The sequence below is a fragment of the Gobius niger genome, assembly GCF_951799975.1.
Source record: "Gobius niger genome assembly, chromosome: 2".
Taxonomy (NCBI): Eukaryota; Metazoa; Chordata; class Actinopteri; order Gobiiformes; family Gobiidae; genus Gobius; species Gobius niger.
Genome location: NC_136853.1, coordinates 26,136,216 through 26,147,981, shown reverse-complemented (window position 1 = coordinate 26,147,981; position 11,766 = coordinate 26,136,216). Strand labels below are relative to the sequence as shown.

Here is an 11,766-nt window from a genome sequence, read left to right as displayed (position 1 = left end):
ACGCTTAACACCGTACTGGAAATGTTTGCAGAGGATCCAAATATGATGTCTTTGTGTAAGCTCTCTGTCGCACAGTTTTCCATCGTAGATGACGTTTTTGAACAAATTGGACGTAGTTTTTAGAACAAAGACAGGTGGTACTAATACGAGATAAACCGCTCCCACCGGTCTTTTATTTTCCATCTGTTACCAAGACAAAGATCATTAGCGCTGTGGCTGACAAAGCTGTTTGGATGATGGGTGAGAAGTCCCATTTTTAAATTATTGAGCACATATGACGGCGTAAAGTTACATATCAATAGTTATTATAGTATAGTATTATAGTAGTTATAATATAGAAAGACTGACATTTTGTATAGTGGTTTCCAGAGCTCCATTATTTGAACTTTATTATGCATCAGTCGGATACTTAAAAACACTGAAAACTAAATAACTTTAAAAAGACATTTCAAAGTGGATAGGGATAATTCTACTGTAAAGCCACATATCTGTAACATCAGGACATTTGTGATTAGTTTATTTGAGTTCTCTACATTCTACAGCAGAAACATGGACTTGAGTGCGTCATGTCCTGTGTAATTAAAGGATACTAATATGAAAAGTGACAGCGGATTCAACAAATTCCCAAATAACCTCTAAAAACAGGAGGAACTAAAACATTTAAATGCATCAACTCAGAAATATGCGATTTAAAAAAAAGCTGTACAAAAGATTGATAGGCTGTGTTGATATGTGTACGACTGACAATCAAATAAACATTATATATATATATGTATAATACATTACAATTTGTCACATTGATTTACATAATACATCGATTAAATGTGATTTCAGTTAAGGCTGTGACACTTTGAAACTCAAATAAAAAAACAAGCTAAATCTCATCGAAGTAAAACATTGTGGAACTGTAGTTTTTCTATGACATTTACCAACCCTAGAGAAATATTTCAATCAATCACTTGGGATCGTTACAATTTAAAGCCATACCGCATTGCATGACACCCATACAATGAAATGCAGATTGCACCATTGGAATGTTATTGGTGGAAAATAATAAATAAATAAAATAAATAAAGCTTCTTCACCGGGAGCAGGCTCACTCTCCTCAGACCTGCCGGACTCTGGCACAGGCAGCCCATGAGGAATTGATTTAATGCAGCACAATAATCACAGTCCTATATATAAATAGTACGCATTTTTTTACATTGACTTTAAAAATGCAGCTTCACCACTAACTGGATATTTTTTAGGATTTGTTGTACCCATTGTTGATGTTAAACAAGCAGAAGATGACTAAAAATATTGATCATGTGATTAGTTTAATTAGCCTAAGAAGTTTTTTTGATTTCATTTCTGAATCAAACTTAAGTAACCTCTCAACCCCCACGCAGTGTTAATTTCGTCGACTAAAATATTTAGTCTTAATTTTAGTCAAAGTGATATTTTTGACGACTAAAATTGGACTAAAACTAAATTAAAAGTTTCTCATGAGACTAAAACTATGACTAAAATGTCCAGATATTTTAGTCGACTAAAATAAGACTAAATAAAAATGAAAAGGAGAGACTAAAATCATCCAAACTTCTATTGACCGTCTGAAAGAGCCTCAGATCATTTAAATCCTCTGCCAAAGGATCAGCTCTGAGCTTTATTCATGTGGGAGAAGCTCCATTAAGTCGAGGACCTTGATTAAATATGATTATAATGAATATTATAAATGCAAAGTCGACTAAATTAGTCTTAATTTTAGTCGACTAAATTGACATGCAATTTTAGTCGACTAAAACTAGACTAAAATTGAAACTTTTTTTTTAACTAAATCTCGACTAAAATTAAATTACATTTTAGTCAAAAGACTAAGACTAAAACTAAAATAAAATATGTTGTCAAAATTAACACTGCCCCCACGAGCACATTTTCTCCTGTTATGACTTCACCCAAATCTAAGAGCTAAAGAAAAAAGAAAAAAGAAGCATCATAGCTACTAAAACGAGGATGAAAATGCAGCAAAGGAGCGACCAAAAAACGTGCCAGAAAAAAGCAACAAAAATGCGACAAAAACGAGGTGAAAAACTGACAACAACAAAAAGAGACAAACACGACACAAACGCTTCAAAAATGTTCCGATCACTTCTGTAGGTCTTGGCTTTCAAATGAGGCATTACACTGTTTTCCATTGTGGAGAGAATGCGCTCGGTTCAGGCGGGGGTTAAGAGGTTAAACCTTTCCACAATATTCTAAGTTTCTGATGTGCGTCTTTTATGATGTCGGTGTAGTGGCTTCACGGTAAGCGCCTGACAGCAAGCAGTAGTGAGTACAGTGCGGTAGGTGAACATTATGTCAGTGTATCTTAGGGGTTAGTAGTTGATCCAGCCGTAGTGCACGCGCAGTCCGACCCGGGCTCTCCCGACGGGGGGGAAAGTCAGAAGATCGAGGGCTCTGTGCGCCCCCCAGCGGAGATGATCACGGCCTCCGTCAAGTATCAAATCAGGTCACTTTTTTTCAGAACAGGGACGCTTTCTTCTTCAGTTCGTTCCGTTTCCATAGCGACAGGCGGTCAAACTCGACCATCGGCATCCCGAAGAGCTGCTCGAACTCCTCCGGGGCCAGGTGCCGCTGCGCACACACAGGAGGGACTATTAAAGGGACGCGACTGGTTTCTGTGTTCAGCCTGGCAGATTTGACAGAGTTTACTTTATTTTATGTACACGGTATGCACCAACCAGTGAGGACAAGTCAGAGAGTTCGGGAAATTCCACAGTTACCATGGAGATCAGCCATCTTTGCAGCTGTTAGCATACATTACCATTGACTAACATGAGCTAAAAACAGTATAAAAAGTGTACTGCTGGTAAATACATCTAGCACACTGTGGTGTTCAAGTGTTTTAATGTGAATAATAGCTCCAGTATTTTAACTTTTAAAATCTCCATTAGTTTACAATTGCTGCTAATCCCAATGCTTAGCGATATGACGTCACATTATTGACACTTGCTAAACAAACACCGAATACCAAAAAAAAACACCGAATACCGTATTTTGGGAATACTAAACTTGGTAACATTTTTTTTTATAAAGATACTGCTTCCTGTTGTACAAAAATTATGTTTGACGTAAATGTTACAAGTAGAATAAAAATGTATACGGCACAAGGCAGTAGTGTTAACAGTAAATTTTGAGACATTGTTGCAATGCTTTCAAATCCGGCCATACAAACCTCTAGTCGTGTACGGTCAACTCCAGGAGGCAGCTTCCAGCGCCCTCTGTGGGTCACAATAAGTGCTTCGTATGGATATATCTGTGACATGAGAACACAGAGACTTGACTTACTGCTACAGTTGCCAACCATTCTTTTTTTTTTACCATTCCATTTTGGTCCACACAAATGCATAACATGGTCAAGTAAACAAGTTTAGAGTGACGATTCAGGTGATGTTTGATGACTTGGCAAAGCTCCGGAGGACCACAGAATTGCCGCTCAGTCTCGCGTACTCTCTCACCTTCTGTTCCAAGATACTGGGCAGTGAGCTTCCTCTATCCATCCTCTCCTTACGATCTCCATTCTTCAAAACAACACATAATTAATGGCACATGACTCATTCAGCCATGAAACTGAGGAAGAAGCACATCAAAGATCAGAATCATGCAATACTGCTTGTGAGTAAACGCGTGTCGGGGCATGTAATTTACTTCACTCTTCACTGCATTATTGAGAAACTGAAAACTTGTTTTAAAATTGGATTCAGGTGTTTTTGCAATAAGCAAAAGTGTAACGGTAAATATTTTCTTTATTGAATCTGGAAAAATGATGGCAAAGTGGTGTAATGAGAAACAAACTTCCAAGCTGGGGCCACATTTCGTTTACATTCTGTTGATGTTTCATCCAACTTTAAACAAATAAAGGGAAATTCTTTAGTTCGGTTCCCAGACGGGGTCTTTCTGTGTGGAGTTTGTTCTCCCGTGTCTGCGTAGGCTTCCTCCGGGTGCGCTGGTTTACCCTACCGCTAAAAACATGTACAATAGATGAATCCTCCAGCCAGGTGATTCTGGCCATCACCCCGGGTCCACATCTGGAGACTGCTCCTTACAGGTTGGGTCAAATGTAGAGGACACATTTCCCAACGGGGACAATAAAGTATACCTTAACCTACCTTACTGCAGAACTAGCTTATTATAGCAAAAAGTGGACAGAAAGGGTGTTGAAAATCGGGCCCATTTGGTTAAAAGCCTCATCCTTTAAAAACAACGGATAACATTAGTGTGAGCCACAAGCCATTGATTTTATTTCTGAAGTTTATGCTCTCGCTCAGGGGCTTGAAAAAACACATGTGACATATTCAGTGTGAAATCCTGTCCTAGTATGACTGACTGTTATTGTGCTACAGAAAAGGAACCTATGGCAAAAAGTCTTGTACTGAGCCAGTGCAAGATTTATATTTTTGTCCATTTAAATTATAACTTTGAAAGTAGAAAGTGACTAGGCTTCCCAACACTTGTCAGGACGGGGCTACTGGTCTAGGCGTTCCATGAATTGGTTTATGAGAACTGCACAGGTAAGTACGGTTTTGGGGTCAGAAAGTGTCAAAAGTACAACCGGTCGTCTCCATCAACGTCAACTACAGGTTATTGGCAAAAAAAAAAGAAAAAAACACAGAGGTGGCCAAGTACCCCATGTCCAGAGTCAAACATGGAGGAGGGACTTGAATGTTTGGGACTATTTACTATATTATTTTTCTGTGAGTGTCTGTTTGGAGGGTACTGTATAAACATAGAAGTTCTCATAAACATGTTGGCTCAAAAGCCCAGAGCAGTGAGTATCATGCACATGCCACACAGTGAGTGCCACACTCTTACCTGAGCAGCTGTAAGACATGAAGAAAGAGACAGGATGAGCTCTTGGAACTCAACTTTTCAGACTTACACCACAGAAGACTCCTACCTGATTGTCCTTTGTCTTCATTGGAAAACTCTGCAGACTGCATCTGTTGACACATAATGAGCAGTTAGGTATGTTGGGTACTTTTATTTCCTCATAACTTAATCTACAATATACGTTTTGGATTAATTTAAAGGAGGTTTAACAATTCCAAGCAAATATATTGCTCACTATCGTAACATAAATTTACTTAAGCTTGAAGTATGTAAGGATATATAATATATTCAAGACTGAAGTATTTCCAGAAAATCTGTAATTTAGATAAAAATTTGGAATCACATTTTAATACAATTTAATGCAATCTTACTGAACCAAATCATATGGGGGATTACTGTCAACTATCACAACAGTGTACGTACTCTGGTCAGTCCTGCTCCTGTCCGGGATGGAGACTTTGAGGCGTTTGCAGACAAACCTGTCGACAGCAAATACTGTATGTAGTAAGAGGTCTATTTGGAAGCTCAGATACAGTATGTCAGATATGTTCTTACTGGTGTGCATGTGGGTTCTGTCAGGCAGAGACTGTGTCTTCCTCCGAAACTGAATGGCTTTCTCCTTTTCTTCCTTCAAAATGAGACGTCCCAGATTGGACTTGATCTAAAACCATTAGAACAAAAAGAACATTTCTATCAAGCATTTCTGCTTTCTGCTACTGCATGAATTGTGGCATAATATGGCATAATATCTATGTGCAGAGATCACATCTAATTTGAGGGTTTTTGCTCACTGATTTTGAAATTGTGGCCCATGCAGGCCACTGAATGCATCACAACTTTCACTCAACACACATATAATTATAAGATAAGTATGTTTCGGAGTCGCACATGAATAAATCCACACCTTTTCAAGCTCCTGCTCTTGTATGGTCTTGACCTCATCGGTGTCCTCAAACTCGTCTTCTTCTAGCAGTTTTTTCTTCTTCCACTCAATCTCTGCAACAGAACAGTCGATCTCTGCAACAGTGTCTACAAAAACACACATCTAAGTAATGTGTGTGCGTTTTACCCATGGCAGCCAGCGAAGGAGGGCAGGGCCAGTACTCTGTCTCAATCTTGGAGGGTTCGTTCGGGTCTGGCCGCTGCGCTGCAGGGAACTTGGCCGAATTAATAACCCCACTGCCCTCTGCGTGTTTACCCATATCTGCACAGACAAAGCAACCAGTGTAAGGATCTTTCAAATTTACCAAAACATGGCAAATAGTGAGAAGTGATCACCTTGTTTATAGATTGGAGGCTTTCTGTAAATATTTGCTCCATTATCTAAAGGAAAAATATATATATATATTTAATTAACAAGCTGTTCTGTATTATGGTTTTGAGAAAAGCGTTAGAGTAAGATCTTTCTTATGTCACTTATTAATGTGAGTGTACCTGGTCTATGAAAGTGTTGTAAGCTGGCACTGATCTTGCGTTCAGCATGTAGTTGTAGAGAGGATCCTCCAGGAGAGCCACTGTCGCTCTCTGCTCTGTCCAGTTTAACCTGCAAAGCAACACAGTTGAAATTATAATAATTGATAGGAGTTTATGCAAAACTTTTATCCTTTATCATCATTTGTATTAGTTTCAACTATGCTGTCCATTTTTGTATTAGGTCTACGATAAGACACAGAGTGCAACAACAAATACTGGGCTCATAACCCATCCTGGTCGTAACTTACAGAAAACGCCGGGAAACAAGGACAGACAGCTCATTGTTTAGTTGGGGTTGAGCCAATTTCCAGTGTGTCATTTACTAGAGTTTATGTTCAGTTTAAACATTTCTTAGCTTGAATTTAAGACGCAAAAGACCAGAACACGATGAAAATATATCTTGTACATTTTGGGAAGAAGAGGTAGGTTGATTTTACCTCGTGGGATCTTGTAGGAGATGTGGAAGGAGGAGACTGAGATCGCTGTAAGAAACACACGGAATTTTGTACAAAGTTGCACAACGCTGCAAAACTATGTCTCTAAATTCCATGTGGTAAACACCTCTCTGCGTGGGGCGTCCAATGGGGAGAAGGTGAGGTGAGGCTGGTAAGTCATCATGTCAGGCCTCTCCACCTGAAGTATGGCTTTGTCTCTGGGCAGCGCTGCCAGGTCTCTGTAGCCCACCAGCTGATCATCCACACGTGCCTGCACCAAAAACTCTCATCAGTTATTGCCTCCCGACCCGAGGGATAGGAATGGAGCTCAACTGTTGTCTAACAGGTCTTACTGTGATGGCAGCCGCAGGGGACCCTGGAGTACTCGGGCCCCTGGAGGAGGGCAGGTTAACTGGGGTGACCCGTCCCTCCACCTGTGACATCATCACACTCATTTAGAAGATTTTAATTCTTTACAGCAAACAGCAGTGCAGAAAATGACCACATGTGAATGTGGATGTGTAGAGTTATGTACCTTCTGCATGGCTGGAGAGAACCTGTCCCCTCACTGTAGTTTTAGCTGGCTGTAAAAACAAGAAAAATATAATATGTATAATGGATAATGGATAATAAGCATTCATAGTTTCCTTTAGACATTATCTATCACACCCTCAATGTGAGGACGACACAAGCATTATACAAAGAATATATTACATTCATAACTGCATTGAGTAAACAAACATGATTTATGTTTCTATATTAACCGTTTAAACTGGTAAATCATAAGTGATGAGAAACATTCAGGCCTACACAATTATCTGAAGAATGAAACCTGCTGATGAAGAGGCATCAATTTCCCAGGTCATATTGAACGCTAAAGGATTTTTAGTGCACTAATGGATTGTATTAGCTGCTTTAGCTTTAGAGTTGCTCTGAGAACAAATCATCGTTTCAAACAGATGCGCCACATCCCCTGGGCTTTCACTGCAGCAATAGGGACAAGGCGAGTGTGTGTAAAACTACACAGATCAGATTGAGCCAGGCTGTTATGGAGCCTCCTCCGGGGACAGTGGCGGGGGGTGGTGGCCAGCAAGCAGAAAAGAAACTTAGTGTCTAAACAAGTTTCCATACATGTCTGAGTATATAGTCAGAGTTGAGGATACTGTTGGAAGACCACCACATCCTGCAAAGCCCCTCTCCCCGTCCACGAGGACTTCAGTGTGGACCCCTCACTGGGCCTTGCTTTTCATCTGCTCCTCTCCATCCCAGCCCTGGTCGTCCTCTCCAACCACTACCCTCTCTCTACTCTACAGTATGAGACTTTATCAGCAAGCCCAGTCAGGCCAACGCCCAGGCCGTCCCTAACAGTTATTGCTGTGGTTACACTTCTCTGACTGTACAGAATCACACTCCCACTCTCACTCAACTTTAAAAATATATGACTCAAGTCCAACACATGACTTGAAAGGACTGATGCACAACAGTCCAAAACTAAGATTACATTTTTAAACAAGCACACGAGCAAATAAAAATAATAAAAACGAAATAACCAACAGACCATTGTAGTAATAAATGGTCTGTAGGTTTGTGTTGATAATAAAGAACTTAACATCTCATTCATTCACTATTCACACCATTACATTCCCGGTAAAATAAAAACATGAACTACCGCAGGCAAGTAGTCTATACAGTTAAAAGAGGAGACAATTTGCTGCGTGTTGTGTTTCAAATGTTGCATGATGCATTCATAATTGTATTTGCCTTCTGTATATTCCGCGTTGTAGCCGACACAAGTTTCTGAACAGAACGGGCCATCTGAGAACAGTGCTAAGAGAGTCAATGCTGTGGGGCTACTGGAGGAACAGTTAAAAGCCTTCCACAGTAACGCCTCTAAATGCGATATAGTATTATATTCTATAACACTGATCACATCACATCTGAGTGAGAGCGTCCTTGTCCTGCGGCCTAGTCACCAGCCGTTCATGTGGCCTGTCTGGTGCGTAATTGCGCGGATGAAAGGAGGAGGGCGAGGAGGCAAGTGGTCCCTCCATCCGTATGCTACAACCACGAGCTGGGGTAGAACCAACATGAGAATGCAAACATTAACATCAGCAGAATGTACGTCTTACCTCCAAGCAACAGTGAGAATAACAACGATGCGCTTCAGAGCTTGAGGTGGACGCATCCGGAGGACTGTCGGCGGATGAGGACAGAAGAGGCGGAGGTGGAGGAGGAGGAAGGGCAGGAGGTTGCGGGTGTTTCGCTTGGGTTTCTGGGATGGTTTGAGCACTGCTTCTAACCACAGCACGAGCATCGGGGAAAACAAGCCGTTTCCCTGTGGCTTCCCACGGCCATTCCATTCTTTATAGAGACAAGAAAACAATCAGAGTATTCATGCTATTGCATAATATCCAATAAACTCGAGCACGTCGTCGACATTATTTAATCAATTTAGAATGAAGTGTTTCTTATTTCACGAAACAACTATGATTTATATGTATTTACACAAGCAACGATTACAATTCTAAATAAATAAGATTTAGCGAACAGAAAAGGTGAGATTATCTGGTTGGCCACCAGATGGCAGTGTGTGGACATGGGACGCATGGGACATAAAACTAACACAATTAATCGACGCAATGAGTAAAATAATTCATGTTTGGCCCTTGTAATATGTAGACTAAACAAAGACATTTCCTGATTAGTTTGCTTAATAAGTCTGTGGTGTCCGCCAAACCCGAGAGGACCGCTTTAAGACGCGTTGTGACGTCACTCTACGGTAAAGTTGACAAAGAGCAGTAACAAACAAGATAGTTGTGTCACGTATACAACGTATAATTTAGCCCTGTATTAGTTACAAATGTGTCGGTTCTTAAAATAAACAACTCTAGCCTATCACTCAAACTGTTTTCTTGTAGATGACTAATTTTTTTGCTATGTCTGGATTGTTAGAGTGAACAAAGCATCAAGCGAGGAGGTTTTTGTATGAAGTCACACTCTCGCGTGCGTTGTTGGCACATCTTTGGTTAAAAAAAGGGAAAAGAAAAATGGCGATGCACAGTGCCTTGGCCTCTCTGGTAAATGTGTTCAATGTTCAGTTTAGGGGTTTGTACTTTCGGTATGTGCTTGAGTACACGCGATTTTGACAGAATGAACTCTGGCATGTTTAGTGTTTGGACCGCGGCGGTAAATGTCATAACGTGGTTCGGCAGCTATTTGACAGGAGCACGTGCACAGCGAAAATATTGTCAACTTGATGAGCCCTAGAAGAAGAAAGCTCAGTAGTTCATAATAGGTGTAACGTTTCAGAGAATCAGATGCTTAACTTATTGATCATGTGATGAGGGGTTTTGTCTGTGCTTTTTCAGGGGCTGGAGGGAGCGACATCAGCCGCACACGCGCTGTCTCTGCCAGCGGACGCATATGGAAATGATGTACGTGAGCCTTCATTTTCACTGCATATTTAATATCAGTAATATCTGAAACAGTGTTAATTTCGTCGACTCAAATATTTAGTCTTAATTTTAGTCAAAGTGTTATTTTTGAAGACTAAAATTGGACTAAAACTAAATTAAATGTTGTTCATGAGACTGAAACTATGACTAAAATGTCCAGATATTTTAGTCGACTAAAATAAGACTAAATAAAAATGAAAAGGAGAGACTAAAATCATCCAAGCTTCTATTGAGCGTCTGAAAGAGACTCAGATCATGTAAATTCACAGCCAAAGGATCAGCTCTGAGATTTGTTCATGTGGAGCAGAAACATGAAGCAGAGGAACAAGATTAAATATGATTATAATGAATATTATCAATGCAAAGTCCACTAAATTCGTCTTAAATTTACTTGCAATTTTAGTCGTCTAAAACTAGACTAAAATTGAAAACATTTTTTCGACTAAATCTCGACTAAAATTACATTACATTTTAGTCAAAAGACTAAAATAAAATATGTTGTCAAAATTAACACTGATCTGAAACACCGCACAATACATTTTAATGTGGAAACTACAATAGTAAAATGCTGTACCAAAAATATACTGTGAGAAAGGGATTTAAAACAAAATCTAATCATTAATCAAATCTGTGTGATTTGTTTGCAGCCAAGACTCGAGGCCATGTGGGCGATAAAGGCTGCAGAACATGCAGAAGTTTACTTTAATGTAAGTGCTTTTCAAGTAACTGGGAAACATACAAGTCTGGTGTCTGTTCTCCGAAATAGTGGGGCGGTTTGCAGCCGAGAATACCATGTTATGGGTAAAAGTCCCACATGTTTTGATGTCTTTAGCTCATATCGTCTGTGGACCCCAAATTCCTGAAACTGACCAAAGTGGATGACCAACTTTACACATCATTTAGAGAAACCTTCAAGGATCTTGACATCAAATTGTTGCAAACAGAAGATCTTAAATCAGACGAAGCGAAAGAGGTGAGACAAGCTTCAAACTCACACTTCTTTATATTGTTGATTTATACACTAAAGGTATTGTTGACGTTTCTTGCAGCGGTGGCGGCTGTTTTGCAACCAATTTGAGGGAATTGTTGAGGATTTCAATTATGGCACCCTTCTTCGTTTGAACTGTGAAAAGGAATACACCGAGGACAACACGATATTTGGTTTGTTGAGAGTGTAAAAGTACTTGGGAATGAAGTTACCTTGAGTCTAAACTTTCCTCTTGATTGCAGCTACAAGAGTGCAGTTTTATGCTGTAGAGATTGCTCGCAACAAGGAAGGCTTCAACGAAACAGTATTCAAGTCCAAAAGCAAGAGATAAAGAAATGCACCTGCCTTCCTTAATCCATATGTAAAGTTAGTCTTTTTGCCTCTGTCCTGATGACAAATGTGTTTCGTTATTACTCACGGGGCCTAAATACTGAATGGCCTACACGAAGCTGAATTTGCCAAACATTACTGGGTTATTTTTATTTGTCAAGTCCTCACATAAACTATAATAAAGTTTGCTACTCATTAAACTTCTCCAGTTTTC

General features: G+C 39.9%; 3 protein-coding genes across 3 annotated transcripts; 1 reads left to right on the top strand and 2 right to left on the bottom strand.

The window, feature by feature from the left end:
* Positions 1-2,454: 2,454 nt before the first annotated feature.
* On the bottom strand, positions 2,455-3,754 carry LOC306960043 (dematin-like). Its single transcript, XM_079552308.1, has 3 exons — positions 3,501-3,754; positions 3,218-3,298; positions 2,455-2,616 (listed from the first exon to the last, which is right to left on the bottom strand). The coding sequence occupies exons 1-3, from the start codon at positions 3,540-3,542 to the stop codon at positions 2,503-2,505; spliced, it is 237 nt and encodes a 78-aa protein (XP_079408434.1). The 5' UTR covers positions 3,543-3,754; the 3' UTR covers positions 2,455-2,502.
* A 1,025-nt stretch (positions 3,755-4,779) lies between these two features.
* On the bottom strand, positions 4,780-9,159 carry LOC306960041 (dematin-like). Its single transcript, XM_079552306.1, has 13 exons — positions 8,909-9,159; positions 7,315-7,363; positions 7,133-7,213; positions 6,907-7,050; positions 6,783-6,827; positions 6,307-6,415; positions 6,151-6,195; positions 5,942-6,076; positions 5,777-5,868; positions 5,428-5,533; positions 5,296-5,351; positions 4,940-4,982; positions 4,780-4,862 (listed from the first exon to the last, which is right to left on the bottom strand). The coding sequence occupies exons 2-13, from the start codon at positions 7,321-7,323 to the stop codon at positions 4,795-4,797; spliced, it is 933 nt and encodes a 310-aa protein (XP_079408432.1). The 5' UTR covers positions 7,324-7,363; positions 8,909-9,159; the 3' UTR covers positions 4,780-4,794.
* A 598-nt stretch (positions 9,160-9,757) lies between these two features.
* On the top strand, positions 9,758-11,738 carry pbdc1 (polysaccharide biosynthesis domain containing 1). The gene is made up of 6 exons (XM_079551395.1): positions 9,758-9,856; positions 10,148-10,213; positions 10,882-10,941; positions 11,067-11,207; positions 11,284-11,395; positions 11,465-11,738. Exons 1-6 carry the CDS (start codon positions 9,827-9,829, stop codon positions 11,551-11,553), a joined length of 498 nt encoding a protein of 165 aa, XP_079407521.1. The 5' UTR covers positions 9,758-9,826; the 3' UTR covers positions 11,554-11,738.
* Positions 11,739-11,766: the final 28 nt, after the last annotated feature.

Coding starts and splice junctions, on each gene's coding strand:
- LOC306960041 (XM_079552306.1), bottom strand. Junction 6,828..6,906: donor TGGACGCCCCACGCAGAGAG/GTGTTTACCACA, acceptor TGTTTCTTACAG/CGATCTCAGTCTCCTCCTTC. Junction 6,416..6,782: donor CTCCTACAAGATCCCACGAG/GTAAAATCAACC, acceptor GTTGCTTTGCAG/GTTAAACTGGACAGAGCAGA.
- LOC306960043 (XM_079552308.1), bottom strand. CDS start 3,542: ATGGATAGAGGAAGCTCACTGCCCAGTATCTTGGAACAGAAG. Junction 3,299..3,500: donor CCAGTATCTTGGAACAGAAG/GTGAGAGAGTAC, acceptor CTCATGTCACAG/ATATATCCATACGAAGCACT. Junction 2,617..3,217: donor TTGACCGTACACGACTAGAG/GTTTGTATGGCC, acceptor GTGTGTGCGCAG/CGGCACCTGGCCCCGGAGGA.
- pbdc1 (XM_079551395.1), top strand. CDS start 9,827: ATGGCGATGCACAGTGCCTTGGCCTCTCTG. Junction 9,857..10,147: donor ACAGTGCCTTGGCCTCTCTG/GTAAATGTGTTC, acceptor GTGCTTTTTCAG/GGGCTGGAGGGAGCGACATC. Junction 10,942..11,066: donor ATGCAGAAGTTTACTTTAAT/GTAAGTGCTTTT, acceptor TGATGTCTTTAG/CTCATATCGTCTGTGGACCC.